The sequence below is a fragment of the Lonchura striata genome, unplaced genomic scaffold, assembly GCF_046129695.1.
Source record: "Lonchura striata isolate bLonStr1 unplaced genomic scaffold, bLonStr1.mat Scaffold_85, whole genome shotgun sequence".
NCBI classification, from domain to species: domain Eukaryota; kingdom Metazoa; phylum Chordata; class Aves; order Passeriformes; family Estrildidae; genus Lonchura; species Lonchura striata.
In genome coordinates this window covers 59,826-80,280 of record NW_027461188.1, presented here as the reverse complement: position 1 = coordinate 80,280, position 20,455 = coordinate 59,826, and the positions used below count along the sequence as shown (strand labels likewise).

The 20,455-nt window shown below is 54.4% G+C and overlaps 1 protein-coding gene across 1 annotated transcript in view; it reads left to right on the top strand.

Moving 5' to 3' along the window:
• LOC144248765 (uncharacterized) overlaps nt 1–16,309 on the top strand; it is a 646,176-nt gene extending 629,867 nt beyond the window's left edge. The window contains 1 exon segment of the mRNA XM_077790757.1: nt 13,734–16,309. Within this exon segment, the coding sequence (XP_077646883.1) occupies nt 13,734–14,658 (925 nt within the window). The 3' untranslated portion in view covers nt 14,659–16,309.
• Nucleotides 16,310–20,455: the final 4,146 nt, after the last annotated feature.

Below are 20,455 nucleotides of genomic sequence, written 5' to 3'. Positions count from 1 at the left end.
TGGGATGTGCCCTGGTGCCTGGGACATCACCAGGAGCGGGGCTGGCTCTGATGCTCTCCGGTGCCTGGGACATGACAAGGGGCGGTGCTGGCTGGGGTTTGTTTGGTGCCTGTGCAATCCCAAGGGCAGTGTCACAGCGGGGCAGCTCTCAGTGTCCCCAGCAGGTCACAGTGTCCAGGGCAGCCCGTGCCAGCGGTCACTGCACACATGGGGCAGGCTGGGCTGGACAGGGGACGGGGCAGAAACGCTGCCCTGGGACTGGGGTCTCCCCCTGCCTCTGGGGCCCAGCCCCTGCTGGGAGCGCCTTGGGCAGGGCACGGGGCTGCTGCTGGGCCAGGGGGACAGGCCGTGCCCCCTGTCCCCTGCTGCTGGGCCAGGGGGACAGGCCGTGCCCCCTGTCCCCTGCTGCTGGGCCAGGGAACAGGCCATGCCCCCTGCCAGCTGCCCAGGCCCCTCTGATGCCTGTCCCTCGTCCCTGTGGCTTCTGTCCCCACCACTCCCCACCACCTTCACTCCCTCTGTCAAAGCCCCACTCAACCCCTTCACAGTGACCTCTGGAAAGAAAGAATGAATGAAGGAAAGGAAGTGTTGTCTGTTCACCGTGGCTGGATGTCAGGCACCCACCAAAGCTGCTCTCTCACTCCCCTCCAGAGATGGACAGGAGGGAGAAAACAGAATGAAGGCTTCATGGGTTGAGCTAAGGACTGCGACAGATCACTCAGCAAATGCCATCATGGGCAAACCATTTTCAAAATTGGAGATATTAATGGAATTTTTGCTATCTGGATCAGGGCAGGATAGTGAGAAGTAAAACAAAGCTTTAAAAACACCTTCTGCCCTTTCCTCCCTCCTTCCCATCTCTACCTCCCCCCGCAGTGGGTGCAGGGAGACAGGGAATGGGGGCTCTGGTCAGTTCATCCCCGGTTGTTTCTCCTGCTGCTTGGGGAGAGGAGTCATTCCCCTGCTGTGCCAGGGGTCCCTCCTGGAGACACTTCTCCATGAACTTCTCCACGGTGAGTTCATCCCACGGACAGCAGCTCTCCACAAGCTGCTGCAGCGTGGCTCGCTCCTCCATGGGCTCACAAGTCCTGGCAGGGCCCTGCTCCAGCGTGGGCTCCTCTCCAGGGGTTTGCAGGTCCCTGCCAGGTCCCTGCTCCAGCACAGGTTTCTCATGGGGTCACAGCCTCCGCTCAGGCATCCCCCTGCTCCAGCACGGGCTCCTCCAGGCGCTGCAGGTGCATCTCTGCCCTCCGTGCCCTCCATAGGCTGCAGGGCCAAGCTGCCTCCCCAGGGACTGACCAGGGAATCTCAGGGCAATCAGCTCCAGCAGCTGGAGCAGCTCCTGCCCCTCCTGCCCTGCCCTGCCCTGGGGGTGTGCAGAGCTGTTCCCCTCACAGGTCCTCACCCTGTTCCTCCCTGCTCACAGCCACAATTCCAGGATCACCCATTTCCTTAAATCTCTTATTCCAAAGGTGTTACCACCATTTCTAACTGGGCCAGCCTTGGCCAGCAGCCAGTCTGTCCTGGAGCCAGCTGGAATTGACTCTGTGGGACATGGAGGAGCAGCTGCTCTCACAGAAGCTGCTCCTAGATCCCCTGCCTTACCAAAACCTGGCCATGCAAACCTGGTATAAGTATGGTAGGGTTTTTATTACCACTATTAATTCTTATTATTTCTATTCTCTCAATTTTTTGCTATTAATGGTACAGTTGTTATTATTATTACTAGTATTTTTAGTCTTTTGGACTCTATATTAATAGTGGCTAGATTAGAACTGGAAACAAAGGTACTTCATTGCAAGTAGCGGTTAGAGTTTTGTCAGCCTCTTGCCCTGCCCTGTTCTCTGTCATTGCTGTGTGTGAAGCTGCTGCTGCCAGGCCTCCCTATTTCCCTGGTTTGAGAAATTCCATGGCATTGCTCACATGTCAGAGAGGGCTTATTCCATTCAAACACATGCTCTTAGCTCTTCGAGTCCCATTGTTGGAAGCTTGTTTTCTAACATTGTTGACTTTCTCAGCTTCTGTTAATATTTGTGATTTTGTAACAAAATGTTCTTGGATGTGATTGTGCAAGATTCTCTAATCAGCTTCCAGTTTGCTCTTGGGTTTCTTACCGGTGTGTCCGAGCTGACGGCAGCATTTTGGGTGGGAGGCTTCAGTGGGAGCTGGGATTGCCTCGGCAGCAGCTGGTTTTGCAATGTGAGCAGCGCTGACAGAGATTCCGTGCGCTGAATATTCCGCCTGGTTGGAGCCGCAGTGCCCGGCTGGAGGGAGCCGCGCCGGGCGCTGCGGGTTGTGCCGGGCCGGGCAGCGGCCGCAGCCCCGGCAGGGCCCGGCCGTGGACACGGAGCCTTTGCTGGGCAGGGCTCGGCCCTGCGGCGCCGGGCGGGCGGTGCCGCTCCCGCCGGGAGCCTGCGGGAGCCGGGACAGCGAGAGAGCCCGGGCCGAGCATCAGCCCCGGGGCACGGCCCGGGAGGGGGCACAGCCCGGGGGTCCCGCAGAGCCTCCCTGCTCCAGAGCCGCGCCTGCCGCAGCGGGGCAGCTGCGGCACCTGCGGGGCACGGAGGAGCCGCAGGCGGCGTTCCGAGCGCTCCTTCGGGGCAGGATTTTGTCCCGCTGCGGGGAATTCCCGCGGGCCGGGCGGGCCGGGGCCGCTGCCGAGCGCCGCCGCCTTTCCCGGGAGCCGCCGGGCAGAGCTCTCTGCTCGGGGCTGGGAAAAACACCTTCACTGCCCTGGGAACATTTAAAAAGTTTAATACAGGACAAGAGGAGACAAGGCCATAGAGCAAAGGTTCTTACGGCCGGGCGCATCTCGGCACTGAGCCAAGAGCACACGGTTATCTCCGGAGATACCCCTTGAATACCTTTTCCCTTACACCAGCCGGTTGCATATTCATAGTCCCTTATGCATAGTAAACTTTTTCCCAAGCTAGTTTACATATTCCAAGAACTGTTCAGCATGGCTCCTCCTCGGTTGCACCTTTTTAGGGCATGTGTATTCCTTGGTTGTGGTTTTGGTCCTTTTTTATCATCATCTTCAGTTTTGGCCCCGGCCCACACTGCCTTCAGACGGTGAGTGCTGATGGTTGGCAGATCTGTACAGGTGTCCTCATCCTGTGCTCACTGGATGTTATCCCATCCAAGCAGGAATTTTAACACAAGCATGCTTCTATCAGCTATGGCACTACTATGTCTGAGCGTAATCAATGAACAACAGAAATAAAAACTATATAACAAAGTTATTGTAACACCACACATATAAAATCCAATGGAATATTTGCAAAAAGCCAATATTATAATATGTATCTATAACAGGGCCAAGGGCCGGGTGCCCGCTCGGTGGCCCCGGGACAGCAGAATTTTGGGGTCCCGGTGCTGGCTGCCGGCAGAGCCCCGGCGCTGGGCCGGGGATGCGTGGGACCCTCCCGCGGTGGGGTTGGGCTGCCCGGGGCAGGCGCTGCATCGTCAGCCCGGAGCCACCGGGGATCGCCCGGTACCGGCGGGGCGGGGCTGGGGAGCGGAGAAGGGCGGCACCGGAGCGGGGGGACCCTCTGCAGCCTGCGGGGTCGGACATACCGATAAGGGGGTCCCCGGGAGCCTGGAACGTTGTGAAAAACGCTAATCACTTGGTTTTTAAAATTTTAAACTTTTAATAATAATAAAATGGTTATAAAAATAGTAACACAATTAGAGTAAACAAATTTAGAGTTAGGACAATTACAAGACAATGAAAAGCAAAAAATTATAGACGTCCAGATGCTCTCGGGCACTTAAGCCGGGACAAGCATGCCTTGTGAACAAAGGAATAACCTTAAAAGCAATAGCCTATTGCATATTCATGTATCTCATACATGATGCATAAATTCCTTGCAAATTAGGAACTTCTCTGGATTTTGTCAACTTCTTTCCCTTAATCCTGGTGCTTCCATAAAGATGGAGACAAGATGGAAGAATGTTTGTCTTTTCTGATAAGGAGGTTGTAACTCTTTATGTGGCCCAAGTCACCGCCATCCCTGTGTGAAGTTTATTGAGTATCTCATCTCTTGCTTGAGCAAGTAAAAAAATCCTACATCGCAGAGTTTCTATTTTAATATTATGTTGTTACCTAAAACTCTATTTAACACACTACTTAAGAGAATTAATACAGCATAACTTTCTAACATTACACATATAATATCCATTGTAACATTTGTGAAAAGCCAATCATAAAATAAGCATTCTTCACAGAAAGTGTTGAAATGGTAAAACCAGTCAAAACCCCTTAGGAATTGGAAGGAAAACCAGAGGCAGTGGCAGCTAACACCTCAGAAACCCGTGGCTTTTGCTCCTCTCTTTGACCTGAGAGCTTCCTGGGCAGGGGCGGCTCTTCCAATTGCACCAGCGTGGCCATGGCTGGGAAGGGCAGCGAGCAGATGGGTTGAGCTTCTCCTGCCAGCCCCTGAAGTGCCAGCTGTCATTTGTGTGCGCTGAGGATTCCGCTTCAGGCTCGGAGCTGGCGCAGCTGCTCCTGGGCGCTGCTCGCCCGCGGGCGCAGCGGTGCTGCAGCCGCTGTCCCGCACACAGGGAGGGCTCTGGAGCCTCCCAGGGCACCAAGGAGCGGAGCAGGGAACGTGCCGGGATCTGCTGCAGGACCGTGGGGTTGTGGGGGATCCTTCGGTCTCTTGGATGGGGCAGGGAGGGGGCAAATGGAATCAAGGTGAGACAGGGATCGGGCAGCCCCACGCCAGGCAGCGTTTTCTCCTCTGAGAGCTCCTCTGAGCTGAGCGAGCTGGTGAATCCTGTGGAGCAAATGAGACCCGGGAGCGAGGGAAGGGCTGGCTGGGAAGGAGTCAGATAAACCCAGTGGGTATTTCCCTTTCCAAGGGGTTCCTGGGGAGACAGAGGAGACAAGAAGGATTCCCCATCTCATGACATTCCCTTTTTTCCTTCAGTAGCCCTATTGCAGTCACTGCATACAAGAGTTTAGTTGATCCCTTTGATGCCAGGGAGCACCCAGAACTTGAACCTCGCTGGATCCAGCCCTGTCTGCCTATCACCGAGCAGAGGGAAAAGATAAAGAACCTGGGTGGGGGTTGAGCCAAAATGGCATTTTGCCACTTCTGATCTGCTCCCAGCTTTTGCAGCAGGGCACCAACCCCATCGCTGCAAACCACTCCCTTTTGCAAGGCACACGTGGACCTCGCTGGTAGCTCAGGGCTCCTGAAGGGGCTGCTGCAGTTGGCAACTGGAGCTGTTGTTGAACTTTTCACATTGCTTAACCCCCCCATCCAAATGCCATCAACTGTCTGAGGAAGGACACAAAAATATTACCCTGGAGGGGCCAAAAACTTGGAAAAGGATAAAAGAAATGTTCTTATGATGACAATGACAAAAAAACACAATTTATTTTTGACAGCAAATGAGTACCCACAGCCCTCCAGACCTCCCAGACTGGCAGGCTGAGTGGGGCCGTTTCCATGGCATGAGGAGCTGGCAGCCTGCAGAGAGAAACCAGAGAGCCCGGTCAGTCACAGAAGGCTCCTGTGCTCCTGTCCCACCACGGCCTGTGCCTGGGCCAGGCTCCTGTGTGCTCAGATCCCAAACCTCCTGACCCATTCTCTGTTTTTAGAGAAGGGCAGAGTGGTAAGCCACATTCCATCTCCTCTGCTGAAGCACAGCCCAGCAGCCTCCTCAGCAGCTGCAAGGGCGGGATGCCCATGTGCCTGGTTTCCTGGCTCCCCGGCAGACCAGGGGTTAAACGTTGGGTGTCTCTTGGATTGTCCCCGGAAAGAGCCCATCTCTGCACCCAGCTACCTTTTTTCATTTGTAAATTAGGTCTTTCTTTCTCTTCCAGCTGTGGTTTCTCCAGTCCTGGCTGCAGCCACTGGTCATATAAAACTTTAAGAATCTTTTTCTACAAGCACAACTGACTTGATGTATATTTACAGAAGCACAAATTATTCCATAACATATATTACAATGGGGCTGCGGAGATCCCCCTGCAGGTCCATGGGAATGCAGAGATCCCCCGCAGGTCCATGGGGATGCGGAGATCCCCTGCAGATCCATGGGGATGCAGAGATCCCCTGCAGGTCCCTGGGGATGCAGAGATCCCCTGCAGGTCCATGGGGATGCAGAGATCCCCTGCAGGTCCATGGGGATGCAGGGATCCCCTGCAGGTCCATGGGGATGCAGAGATCCCCTGCAGCCCCTGGAGGAGCCGGGCTGGAGCTCGGCGGTGCCTGAGAGGAGCTGTGAGCCCGCGGGCAGAGGGGCCCCGCTGGAGCAGCCTGTCCTGGCAGGACTGAGCCCGTGGCACAGTGACCCACGCTGCAGCACTCGGAGGGGGCTGTGCCCAGGGGATGGACTCCGCTCCGAGAAGTTCCTGGAGAAGTCTCGGCCGGGAGAGAGCGCAGGGTGCAGCAGGGAACGACTCCTGTCCCTGAGCAGAGGGAGAAGCCCCGGGGGATGAGCTGAGCATGGCCCCATTCCCTGTCTCCTGCCCTGCCGGGGGAGGAGGTGCAGCTGGGAGCAGGGAGGCGTGGGGAAAGCTGCATTTAAGGCTCTGCACCGGCTTCTCCTGCTCCTGCTCCGAGTCTTTGGAGTTTTCTGCCAGAAATCTCTCCCCTGCCCCACCCACCCACAGGGCTTCGGGCAGGTTTCCCTTTTTGGGGAAATCAAAGCGAAGCTCTGATGCGCTAACGAGGGGCAGGAGAAGTGAGGCTCCTGGGCTTCCCGCAGAGGCGGAGGCACGGGAGGCGCAGGGCCGGGAAAGCCGTGGCGGGAGGCGCGGAGAAGTTTGTTTGTGTGGCAGCTCAATCCCGGCTCGGCCCGGGCCCGTGCCGGGGCTGTTCCTCATCTCCGGCTTTCCCCTCACGCAGCCCGGGGGCGCCGAGAGCGCGGGGCGAGGCGGGGCCGTGCGCAGAGCCCGCCCCGAGCTCGCTGCCATTGGCCGCCGGTGCCGTCAGTCGCGGTTGCGGCGCGCTGATTGGTGGGAGCGGGGCGCGGCGCGGCCCCGGCGGCGGGCTGAGGGCGGCCGTGGCCGCGCAGCGCCGCCATTGGCCGAGCGGCTGTGCGGGCCCGGCAGCGGCGGCAGCGGCCGGAGCGCGGTGAGGCGGCGGCGGCGGCGGAGCTCGGAGGCGGCCCCGGCGCAGGTGGGAGCCGCGCTGGGCTCTGCGGGGGCTCGGGGCCGGCTGCGGGCGGAGGGGGCGGCAGGGGGCTCCGGCGGCTCGCCGGTGCCGTGTCCGGCCCGTGCCGGCCCCGGGCTGAGGGCGCCGCGGGAGCGGCTGCCCGCGGTCTCCTTCCCGCCGGGGCCGGGCAGGAGCCGCTGCCGGAGCAGCGCTGGCTCGGCCCGGCTGCTGTGGGTAGGACAGAGGGGCTGCCCCGCGGCCGGGAGCGGGCGGGGAAATTCCCGTCGCCGGAGGTTCGTGTGCCCGGCGGAGAGCGAGGAGTCCTGTCAAAGTGACTTTATTGCCGAGCAGGGGCAGAGGCCGTGGGGCATTTGCCGTGCGCTCTCTGCCGTGGCTGTAGCCCGCAGCCTCCTTTTTATCCTCATTTTCCCGGCCGCATCTCCCTCTGCTTTTGCCCACCGGCTGAGTTCCTTGGAAGGTTCCGACTTCCCGATGCGCCTGGAGCCTGTCCTCGTTAATGTGCACCCTCCTTTTGTATAACAGCCGATATTCATGGCTCTGTTAAGTCTTTGTTCTTCTCCTCGAAGTTCAGGAATGTGGCGGGACTTTGAGCAGCTGTCTGGGTCAATTTGGAACATTTATTGGAACTGATGGTTTCTCCCCTTATCTACAGGTGCCCGGCCCTATCTCCAGGCAGATTCACTCCTTGACTCTGTTTTGTCCTTCCCGGGTCCTCTTTGGTTTTGGGATTATTCTCGGTGCCCTCATTCCCTGTCCTTTTGTAGCCGTTTGTGGATCAGGAGGCCTGGCTGCCACCTGCATGCCCTGGCTCAGCTGCTGGATGAGCTGCACTGCCAAGGTGTGGAGCATGGTAAAAAGATGAGAGTTGCTGCAGCACAGAAGAGGAGAAGCAGCATTCGTTTGACCCCTGGTCTGCTGGGGAGCCGGGGAACCGTGTCCCATTCCCATCCTTTCCATGTTTGGACCAATACATAAACTACTCTCCTATTTCCTTTCTTATCTTTTTCAGCACTTTTCCTTTTTCATCTCCTTGCCAAGAGCAGTTTGAGTAATTTAGTTTTCCACAAACTCCTGCTTTTTCTGCTAAGAGACCATCTGATCCCATCCCCTGCTGAAATGTTGTGTTCCTCTTTCAGTGGCTTGGTCGGCAGGAAGGTCAGGAGCTGGAGCTGTCTGGTTGGTTCTTATTCTGAGGACAGCTTGTAATCTAATGATGCCATTGTAGTGATAAATGGGTTCTTTGTCTCCTTATAGGATTTTGTGAAAAATGCCAATCATTTGGTTTTTAAAATTTAAAAGTTTAATAATAATAAAATGTTGAAAAACATAGGAATACGACTAGAGTAATAAAAAATTTAGAGTTTGGAGAATTACAAGATAATAAAAAGTAAAGAATTACTGAGGTCCAGATGCTCTTGGGCACTTAAGGCAAGATGAGTATACCTTGTTAACAAAGGAATCACCCTTAAAACAATACACTATTGCATATTTGTATATCCTTCATGGTTATGCATACATTCTATTTAAAGCATGAAACTCTTGTCTGTTGTATGTCAGCTGTTTCCTTTAATTCCCACGGGGTCTTCCAGTGTTAGCATGAAGTAATGAAATTAGCTTCTTCTAATAAGAAAACCATAAATTGCTCTTCTCTGGAAAATTTAGGTGTTCCTTGAAGCGAGTATCTCATTCCTTAACCCCCCCCCCCTATACATAGTTTCTCTTTGAACAACTATTGCTTCATTTTATCCACAAAGCTACATTTACCATACTATTAAAATGTTACACAGCACAATTAATCTATATAACATAATACATATAGTAACTATCTGCATAGAGCCATATAACATGCATTTTTAACAAATTTGTTGGGGTTCCCAGGGGCTGGTCCATGGTGTTGTAGGATTTGTTCTGGTAGCCGTTCAACTTTTCCCCATTTTTGGGTGCTCTCTCAATCTGGGGCTGCATCAATTGATCACTGTTTTCTAATTGCATCATCAAATACTTGAATTCCAGCTGATTTCCCTGAACTTGTTGGAGCAAAAACCCCAGTGCTCTGATACACCCTGTACAGCACAGACAGTGACAGCAGATGTTGGAGTGGGCAGAGGGATTTTTATAAATGAGAATTTATTCAGCCAGTTTAAAAAAAAAAAAAAAATTATTAGCGGTCAAATTCTATCTCACCAGCCATAGAAAAAGACAGTGCCGAGCCTGGGAATCAGCCCTGGGTGTGTAACAAGGAGTCAGCCTCAGGAGAGGTTTTCCCCTATGTCCACACACCTCCATCCTGGCACAAGCGGTTTTTATAGGGAAAATTCCGCCTGAGGCCAAGATTTCAGCAATCAGTCTTTTCTTCTATTCAGAGTCCATAGGTTAATAAGATTTTCTTTTTTGGTGATGAGGAGGAATAATTCAGTGTCCGGAGTAGGTGAATCCCTGATGAGATTTTACGGGAACGCTGCATTCACATGCATTTGTCTGAGGATTTCCATGATATCCATCTTGGGCCGTTTATGCGATGGTCAGCACCCGATGATCAGCACCTGGACTCCAGACATGGCATGGGCCACGCCACTTGGCCAGCAGTGGTGCTGCTTTGCACTCCTTAGGCAGAGCCCATGTCCTGCTTGGATGTTGGCAGCAGCAAAGTGCCAAGGCAGGCTCTGTGCCAGCCCAGCTTCCTGGGGGAGAGATTGCACCAGAGACAGGATTCTGGCCACAGACTGCTTTAAATGTGCATCCCTTATCTCCACCCTGCGCTTGGTGGAGAATTCCCAGGGTTAGGAATTCCCAAGATCAATTCCAAGGGGAAATAATTGAATATCTGCCCTGGGTCTGGCTCTTCTTCTTGCCCAAGCCAATGGCAAAAGCTGTACCCATGGCATCTTGGTCTCCATCCCCAGCTTCCAAAGGTGTTTCTTTCTTTCCCCATTCATTCTTTGTACCCAGCCTGAGCTCTGGGGGTGCCAGGGGTATGGAGGTCCCATTGTATTCCTAAAGCTGCCATAACTCCCTGGAGGATCTTTCCTTTGAAATGAGTTCTGCTGTCTGAGTCTGTTGCTTCCACAATCCCTTTTGTTGGAATTATGTCTTTTAGAAATACCTTAATAAGTGATCCAGTGGTTGCCCAGCAATCAGAATTGCTTTTTGCCCCCCTGTTAGGTGAGATGGTGTCACCAGAAGATATTGAAGCCTTCCTGCTCAGGGCATTTCAGTGCCAGGCTCTTACAAGCACACACAGCTGTGCTGGTTGAGCTGACCATGGGGGTAACCTGCGCTTTGTCTGATTCCCTTTCCTCAACAACAGCGTGTCTTGGAACTCTTTTCCCTTCTGCTGCCCTTGAAGAGCCATCCACAAAGACATTTTCTTCATTTTCAGACGAAGACTGAGCGTTCTCCAGGGCTCCAGTGTGGTGGGTCCCCGGTGGGATGGGAGCTCAGAGAGCCCTGCCAATCCATGTCCATGCAGGGGTGGACTTGCTCCTGCTGAGGGTGCTGCTGTCTGTGCTTGCAGTGTCCTTGTGGGCTGCAGCTGGAGCCCTGACTCCTTCCCAGGGGCTGTTTGGGTGGGCTCTGCCCTGGCCAGGAGGGCAATGCCTCTGCCAGGTGCTTGTGGCCGACCCCGTCATCCCCTGGGTGCTGGAGCACCCTTGGGCCCTGGGGTTGATCCCTCAGGGGCTGTGGGAACTCTGCCATGGCCTTTGCCTTCAGCTTGGCCTTTTGCTCATCCCTTCTTGCCTTCAGCTGCTGTGCCCTTGTGCCCAAGTGCTGCAGGGCTTCTTGTGCCACTCCTGCAGCCCCGGTCACTGCCTGTGGGTGCTCATCCTCTGAGAGCTGCTGAGCTTTCTGCAAAACCTTTCCTTTCTGCAGGGACCCAAAGCAAATCCTGAACAGCAAATCCTGATCCTTCATGTGCACTCTGCATTTCCCAGCTGTTCCTTTGTTTTCCCCCTTGTGCTCAGGGTCCCTGCCCAGCCCGTGTGGCAGAGCCGGTGCCTGTCCTGCCGCAGTGTCCAAAGGCGGCCCCCCCGGCGGGCAGGGCCGGCAGCTCCCCGGGGCCGGGCAGCGGCCGGGGCGTCCCGCAGCCTCCTGGGGGCCGGGGGCCACTGCCGGCCCTGCCCGGGGCTGGTGGGGTCAGGCAGCGCCCGGCGCTGAGCCCCGGCTGCCCCACAGCCCCGGCCCGGCCCCGCAGCTCCCCACAGGCCCCAGCCCGTGCTCCCGGTGCCGCACCTCTGCGCCCGGTGCTGCCGCTGCCACCGCAGAGAAACCCCTGGCATCCTGACCTCCTGCTTTTCCTGTCTGGGAAACTGGGAATTCAAAATATTAGCTGGCAAATTGTGAGGTTAAGACTCTGTGGAAAAACATCCCAATCCAGAGTATTTTTCTCTTCCTCCTTTTTTCCCTCATCCTTTTTCTTACCACACAGATTCCTCCTGCTGCTTCTTGCCTGAACCATATTGCTGCACACTCCCCTTCACCTGATTCCTTCCCAGGACACGAACACCATCCATCCCCTGTTGTCTAAATGCCTTCTCCACTTTCCTTGTTGCCACCCTGGGTGTCCATGTCCTTAATTACCTCTGGGGAAATGTGCAAACTACCTCAACATTCTCCCAAGGGACCCTTCAGAGACATTTTGGGATCATCATCCCTTTGGCCAGGCCCCCTCCCTGTCTTTCCCTTTTCTCCCCTCCATGGGTGCCCTGCCATGTTCACTCCCCAAAGATCCCAGGGCACTCACTGATGAGATTTTCAGTGCTCTCTCCCTGCTGACTCTTCACAGACCCCCTGATGTGTCACTCGTCTGTCTCCTGGTCACTCCCGGGTCCCCAATCAATCCCCGGTGCTGCCGCCAGCCAAGGGAGCCGATCACCCAAAGTGGGTGAGGCACCTTCAGCTGCACTTGCTGCCCGCCGCCCCGGAGGGTGGAAGGAATTCGGGATGAGCCTCAGGGTGTGCGGAAAAATTGACATCACCAGAGGATTCTGTCCACAGAGCAGACAGAGGAGTCCTGTAAATGGAATTTCATTCCTAAAAATGGGAGAGGCCATGGGACATTCCCCACGGGATATCTCCAATTGTTGGAGGACACAGTCTCTTTTTCATCTGAACTTTCTTGGCCACATCTCCCTCTGCTCTCCCCACTGGCTGAAGCACTTGACAGGTACAGACTTCCCAATCCACCTACTACATACCCACCTTGATATGTTCCCTGCTGTTATATAGCAAACGATATTCATGGCTCTGTTAAGTCTTTGTTGTTCTTCTGGAAGTTCATGAATAGGGAAGGACCTTGGCTGAACAGCAGTTTGTGTCATCTATTGATAACATTTTCTGAAACTGATGGTGTCTCCTGTCATTTCCTTTTTTACAGCTCCCTGGCCCTATGTCCGAGCAGATTCAGAGCATCTGTTTGTAAAGACACTTTCCTGTTGTTCCTTCCATGGGGTCCCCCGTTTGTGGGACATCCCCCCTGGAGCAGGGTGTCCCCTCTGTGCTGCAGCCCCAGGGCTCGGGCAGAGCTCAGCCAATCAGAGCCCGCGGCGCTGATGACTCACCAGTTGCCAGGCAGACTCGCAGCTCCCCGCGTTCCCCACCTGGACCCACCTGCGCCCCCCCTCGGCCCCATGGCCCCGCGAGGGGAATTTGGGGAGGTGGGAGTGGGGCAGCGCCAAGGCCGGGCTCCCCCGCGCTGTCCTGGCGGGAGCGGCTGCAGTGGGGACCGAGTGCGGGCGGGAGCGGCCGAGAGCCCAGCGCTGCCCCAGCCCGACCTGCCCCAGCTCCATCCCTGCCCCTGCGCTGGGATGCTGTGGGGCTGGGGGGAAGAGGGAGCCGGCAGTGGGTGCTGGGCCTGGGGCCAGGAGGAGAAGGGAAGGAGAAGCAGGCTTGAGGAACAAAATGGTCAAAGGATGCAGGTGGCAGGAGAGGGTGGGATTGTGCAGGAGAAGGAGGAATAGGAAGAGGAAGAGGAGTGTGAGGAAGAATAGAACACAGGAGGAGGAGGAGGAGGAGCAGAAACAAGGATCACCACAAGGTTCCATCCCTCCTTGTATCTATAGCCTCCCCTTAGCCCCAGGAGCATTGCCACCCCACATGCAGCAGGTGACTGTTGAGGGGTTCCACGATTTTCACAGGGGTGAGTCATGGCATTTCTCAGCTTTATTGGGTTAAATGTTGGTGCTTTATTTTTTTTAGGGGCTGAATCTTTATGTTTTGGAGGAAGTTTTTACTGAATCTTGATGTTTGGGGAGGTTTTGATCTGTGTCTTAAAGTTTCGAGGATTTTTATGCTGAACCTTGGTGTTTTGGAGGTTCTTATAGACACACAATGCCCAATGACTTGGTGAGATGAAGTGGGGACAGGAGGAACTCCCAGTCCAAGATGCTCTGTTCTTTTTTTTTTCCCCCAGACCAGGATTTTTCATTCCCGGGGAGGAATGAAAATGGAGGAAATGGAGGAGGAGGAAAAGCCCTGGAGATCCCGCACAAGGAGTGGCAGCAAACCCAGCCCAGGGAGCTGCAGGGAGGAAAGAGCCCCCCTGAACCAGGAAGGCGGGCAGAGATCCAGCCAGAGCTCAGAGCTGGTGGAGAAGCCTCGTGGCAGGGAGAAGCCCCACAAGTGCTTGGAATGTGGGAAGGGTTTCAGGCGGAGCTTGGATCTGATCCAGCACCAGGTGATCCACACTGGGGAGAGGCCCTACGAGTGTGAGGAATGTGGAAAGCGTTTCCGCTGGAGCTCCAGCCTGAGACTTCACCAGAGATTCCACACCGGGGAGAGGCCCTTTGAGTGTGGGGAGTGTGGGAGGAGCTTCAACCAGAACTCCATTCTGATCCAACATCAGAGGATCCACACTGGGGAAAAGCCCTTTGAGTGTGGGAAATGTGGGGTGAGCTTCAGCCAGAAGGGCTACCTGATGCAACACCAGAGGATCCACACTGGGGAAAAACCCTATGAGTGTGGGGTGTGTGGGAAGAGCTTCAGGCACAGCTCTGGCCTGAGGAGACACAAGAGGATCCACACTGGAGAAAAGCCCTACGAGTGTGGGGTGTGTGGGATGAGTTTCAGCCTCAACTCCCAGCTTACGGAACACAAAAAGATCCATACTGGGGAAAAGCCCTACAAGTGTGGGGAATGTGGGAAGAGTTTCAGAGAAAGCTCAGCCCTGATTCGGCACCAGGTGATCCACACTGGGGAACGGCCCTACACCTGCTTGGAATGTGGGAAGAGCTATGGGTGGTGCTCAGACCTGAGAAAGCACCAGCGCATCCACAGCGGGGAGAAGCCCTACGAGTGTCCTGAGTGTGGGAAGAGGTTTCGGATCAGCTCCAGTCTCCTTGTACATCAGCGGAGTCACACCGAGGAGAGGCCCTACCGCTGCCCCGACTGTGGGAAGGGCTTCAAGCACAACTCCCACCTCACCGTGCACCGGCACATCCACACCGGGGAGAGGCCCTACGAGTGTGGGAAGTGTGGGAAGAGCTTCTCACAGAGATCAGCCTTGATCAAACACCAACGGAGGCGCCACTAATGGGTTGAAGCCCTGTAAGTGCCCTGAGTGCAGGAAGAGCTTCATGTGCTGCTCCAGCTCCATCCTCCATGGGAGGATCCACGTTGGATGATCCTCAGTGACCTTCATTGGGCAGTCTTGGTGATCTATGGGCCTGGTTATCTGTGTTGGGAAGACACTTGGCTGGGAGGCTCCACATCTTCCTCGTTCCCTGTGGGCACCTAGATAAAGCCAGTGGCAGGAACATCCACTGGGGCACAGACCAACAATGGGAATTCCTTGGGGAGAGCAGATTTAATGACTTCCAACTCCATAAAATCTTTTGCACTCAATCCTATATTCTGGTGGCATCAAGGAATACTGAATGGTCTTGGAGGTATGTCCTAGGTTGACTATATGATGCTTGTATCTCCAGTTGTTTGTTGTGTTTATGGTGAATTATAATTTTTGCACCTTTAAGACTTGTTCCGAGAGCAAAGGAGGGAGAGAAGGGTAGAGTTTGTTTTCAGAAACTGCACTCACTCCTCCACATTCCTGCTCCTGGGCCAGGTTGTCTGCAGATGGACAGACAGAGGTACAGAGCTCTCCTTTGCTGTTAATTAGTTTTAGCTAGCTGTGGCAGAGAAGTTCCCTGGACTGTGGCTGTTTTTCCCTTTTCTTTGGACCTGTTTAAACCTGCTCTGGCCTGAACACCCAGAAGAGCACCGGCAGCTCACACCTGTGGCCCAGCGGGCCAGGCCTGGACTGTGGCATTTCCAGCACCGGAGGGACTGATAAGAGACTGAGGGAGCTGAGCTACAACCCACGGAGGGACTTCCTGAGTTTGTCTCTCTTTTAGAGCAGCAAGAGGTTTTATTGTTTAATATTGTTTAAGTTTTATTCTTTAAAAAATAGTTTTTTCGACTTTTCTCCAAGGAGATACTTTTCCCAAACTGGCTTGGGGAGGAGCCAATTGAATCTGCTTTCCAGAGGAATCCCTTTGGAGGTTCTCTCCCAAATTTGCTCTGAACCAGGACAAGGTCTTTTCCAACTTCAGGGATTCCACGATTTTGATTTCCTATTGCCCAAGGGTGTCTTCTGCAGCCAGATGGTGGAAAAACTGGGGAAAAGACCAAGATTTTGGAGACAATGGGGTAGAAACTCCACCAAAAAGGTTCTTCCCTCCACCCAAGCACGTGGATCCTCAGCCGGCATGGACATGGAAGTCTTTTTCTTTTGGCCTTGATTTTGTTTTCATTTCTCTTTATCCCTTTAAAATATCCAATATTGAAGTAAAAATAGACATTGAACTAAGTTAGTGGATGTGGTCATGGTAGGACACAGACATGGTGGGACACGTGTAAGAATGTGCCCTCTGTTGACAGAGTAAACAAGTTAACCTTTTGTTCCCTTAAAAAGGACAAAAGGCCAGGTGTTTCTCTCCTCAATTTGGTTGAAAGACACCTCATAGGACCTTGGGGACTTCACCTCAAACTTAAGGGTAGCTAATTGGACAGGAGCCAAAAAGTCCCACCTAAGCAATTCCCTAGAAAAGAAGAGAACAAAATAAGTTAATTGCTTTTGTGAAGTGTTTTAGTAAGAGCAAGAACCTCTTGCCCTGACTTGGCTTTTCTCTGTAAAAAGCTTTTTTATTTTTGCCTTTTATTAAAACTTTTTATTCCCAACACTGTCACATGAGCCATCCTGCTTGTTTTATGCCACCTGAGGTAGCTGAGCTATCAAGGGTATAATGCTTATCTCTGAGAGCTTATAAGACCAGGCTCAAAAAGAGAAAAAGCATTAGACATGGAGAGTGACATGGGCACGCATGGACATGGAGGGGGACAGGGCCATCCCTAGGGACATGGGGAGACACAGGCATGGATGGAGACATGGGGGACAGTGACAGGGATGGAAACATGGTGGGGAGACAGCCATGGGTGAGGACATGGTGGGACATGGCCAGTGACAAGTGGGGACATGGCCATGGCCGGTGCCATGGGAGGAACTTGCAGGGGATGAGGGGGATGCTGGGTTTGAGGGAGTTGAGGGTTCCTGGGCAGGACTTGGACCTTGCTGAGGCCTTTGGGGAGCCCAGGCCGAGCGGCTCCGGCTGCACTGGGAGAACCTGGTGGAGGTTCTGGGGCAGCTGCTCAAGGACCCCTGACCTGGAGCCCCAGCTGGGCACTGGGCTCCTGGAAGGGGATGAACATCCTTGTCCCTAGGAGGGAAATCCCAACACCCCCAGGGTGTCGGGGACAGCTGAGGGGCCACAACAGGGAGGGGAAAGCCCGACAGAGCTGTTCTCCTCCTAAGCTACATCCTAAAAGTCCCAAAACTCAGGGATTCCTCCCAGGAAAAAGCTTCCAGGAGCTGCCTGAATTGAGGGAAAGGGGGGATGTGATCCTCAAACTGAACAGGAGGGGCCTGGATCCCCAAATCCAAGCCCAGGGGTGAGAGGTAGAGCTGGAGGCACAATGGGGAAGGGGTGGGAGAGCAGGGGAAAAGAGGATTCTGACCAGGAGAGGAATGGGACCCTCAGATTGAGTTGGGAGGGGTCTTTGGGTTGGGGGAACAATGGGAGTGGGGAGGGAAGGGTGGGGATGGGATCAAAAATGGGTGGTTCCATGGGCATCCCTTAGTGTCCCCATCGCTTGATCCCTGGAGTGATTTCCGTGAGGCTCTGGGAGGGGGGAATGGATCTGCACTGGGTGGGTCCCCACGCCCCCTGCCCATACCTGGGGGGCTCATGGGAGGTTCCCTCTATCCAAACACTGGTGCTGCAGCCATGGGGGAGAGGTGGGTAGGAAAGGGGGATCTGGGGTGGTCAGGGAGGAGGAGGAATAGGAAGAGGAGAGAGAGATGAGGAGGAGGTTAGGGAAAAGAAGGAACAGGAACAGGAGGAGGAAGAGGAGGAACCGCAGCAGATCCACATGGTTTGCCTGCCCTTCTGCTGAGTCTGCAGCTCCCCTGGTCAGGGCAGCATTTACTCCCCCAGATCCTGCAGGTAAGTGGGGAGGGGGAGCTCACCCCAAATGCATTGGGGGATTTCTGGGAGTTTTTTTTTGCAGGGAAAGGGATATTTGGATCTTGCATTGCCCCAAAGGTGAGACGCAGATGCCCCTTTGGAGACTTGTGAAGGGTTCCTGTAGCGATCTCTGTACCGGCTGGGGCAGTGGTAACAGTTTGGGGGGGACATTGGTTTTGGGGTTCCAATTGGCATCGGAGTGGGGAGAGCAGCAATGGCCAATCCTGGAGCTGGGGGATCCCAGCAGCCTGGAGGAGTGGGGGACTCTGGAGATGAGCAGAGTCTGGGCCCATCCAACTGTGAACAGGGTGGTGACTTCTCGAGCTGGACTTGGGCAGCAGGACCAAGGTGCTCACCCTTTGTTTTTCCCCCAAGCCAGGATTTGTCCATCTGTCCTGGGTTGTAAGATAAGCTTGTATTCTATTTGCCATCTGTTGAAGGCAAACCTGTTGGGCAGGTTTTGTTATCTTTTCCAAGAACTGGTTTTGCTCCTAAGAGGTAATGGTTTGCTAATGGGCCATTGACTGATTCAATGCAGGGCTGGTAACATAACACCATCCTATTGTGAGATGTTCCACCCAGAGGGGGGAAGCCAAGCACTCTTTTATTGGATATAAGGGGGTACCTTTTTGGGGACAGAGCAGCTCTTTACTTTGGGGGATTGCCAGAGAAGCAGCTCCCTCTCTCTTCTTCGCGGGATCTCGCAGCGAAACAGCCGGGGAGGCGGCGGCGGCGGAGCTCGGAGGCAACCCCGGTGCAGAGGAAGACCGTCCCCACTGCCACCAGATCTCCAGAGGAAAACTATACCCTTCAAAAGATCACCACTGCAGCTGCAATTCATCAACCACTGCAAGGGGAGCAATCAACCCAGCAGGACTGCTACTGGCACCCCGAATCCTCAGGTTCTGGACTTTTTCACTGGTTTTGTTTGTACCGATTGCATTTGCCTTTTTAAATTGTTGTCTAGTTTTCTCCTAGTAAAGAATTGTTACTCCCATTCCCACATCTTTGCCTGAGAGCCTTTTAATTTAAAGATCCTGGTAATTCAGAGGGAGGGGGGTTTGCCGTTCTCCATTGCACAGGAGGCTTTAGCCCTCCTTTGCAGATTCCTGTCTGGTGTGTAACTGGGTACTGAATCTCCCATTGGATGTTCCTGTTAAATATCCTAAATAATCAACATTAACAAATTGTTGAAATCAGGGGCTGGGTGTGCCCCATCCCCACTGGGACACCTGGAAGCTTCCTATAAAGGTCTGGTTTTAACTTCACTGTTCTAACACTGTTGCAAGGGTTCTTTTTTTTCTCTTTTGATTATAGACAACAGGGGGATGAGAGAAGCAGAACAGGAATTGTAATCCCAGAATCACAGAACATTCTGAGCAGAACAGGAACACACAGAATCATCAAAGGAATGTTTGAACATGTACAGAGACTCCAGAATTGTGACTTTGGCTGGTCAGTGTCTCTGCTGGGAGCCTCCCAAAGGGCCTTCAGCCACTCCTCAGCCCTGGGCAGCAGCAGCATCACCTCTGCAGGGCCCAGCAGGGCTCTCCTGAGCTGCCCTTGCCCAGCTGCACACAGAGCCTGCCCCAGCCAGGGCCCTGCACACAGGCAGGTTTCTGTAGGGCCGGGCCGAGGGCACACAGGGTGGGATGGGCTCTGTGAGCACTGGCAGGGACAAGGCACCTCTCAGGAGGGGATGTCCAGGCCCAGGGAGATGCTCAGGGAAGCAGAGGGGGCTGAGCAGAGCAGTGCTGGGGGAACAAGCCCATCCAGCCCCTCACCTTCCCTCAGTCACAGGGAATCCTTTGCCTCACATCTCTCAGTGGCAAACTCTGAGTGCAGCAGGAAAGCTGGGGATTTCTGACCTCAGAGAGCCATAAATGGTGTGTGGGTAGGAACACAGTTCCTAAAACCATCTCCTTCCATCCTTTTGACCTGGGAGTGCAGATGGTACCAAGCCTTTCTGCAGTAGGAGTGATTCCCCTGAAAAATCCTGAATATCCACCCTTGTCCCTCTGCCAAATGGCCACAAACCTAGGGCAGCAGGGCAGGGATGGCTCCTTGAGAGCCCCCACACACAGCCCTGATTGCTCCTGGCACATTCAGCCAGCACAACTGGAGCTCAGGCAGGGACCTGGGTGAAGGTTTTCCCAGAGTAGGAACAAGGGTGGGTGAGTCCCAGCAGGACAGTCTGCAGGGAATGGCCCAGGTTTGGCTCCAAGCAGCCTCTCCTGACTTGTCCCTGTCCTTTCTCCATGAACAGGTGCCCATGTGCAGCCACAGCAAATGTCCAACAGCAGCTCCATCAGCCACTTCCTCCTGCTGGCACTGGCAGACACGCGGCAGCTGCAGCTCCTGCACTTCTGCCTCTTCCTGGGCATCTCCCTGGCTGCCCTCCTGGGCAACAGCCTCATCATCAGCGCCATAGCCTGCGGCCACCACCTGCACACGCCCATGTTCTTCTTCCTGCTCAACCTGGCCCTCAGCGACCTGGGCTCCATCTGCACCACTGTCCCTAAAGCCATGCACAATTCCCTCTGGGACACCAGGAACATCTCCTACTCAGGATGTGCTGCACAGCTCTTTTTCCTTCTGTTCTTCCTTGGAGCAGAGTATTCCCTCCTGACCATCATGTGCTACGACTGCTACGTGTCCATCTGCAAACCCCTGCACTACGGGACCCTCCTGGGCAGCAGAGCTTGTGCCCACATGGCAGCAGCTGCCTGGGCCAGTGCCTTTCTCAATGCTCTGATGCACACAGCCAATATATTTTCCCTGCCCCTGTGCCATGGCAATGTCCTGGGCCAG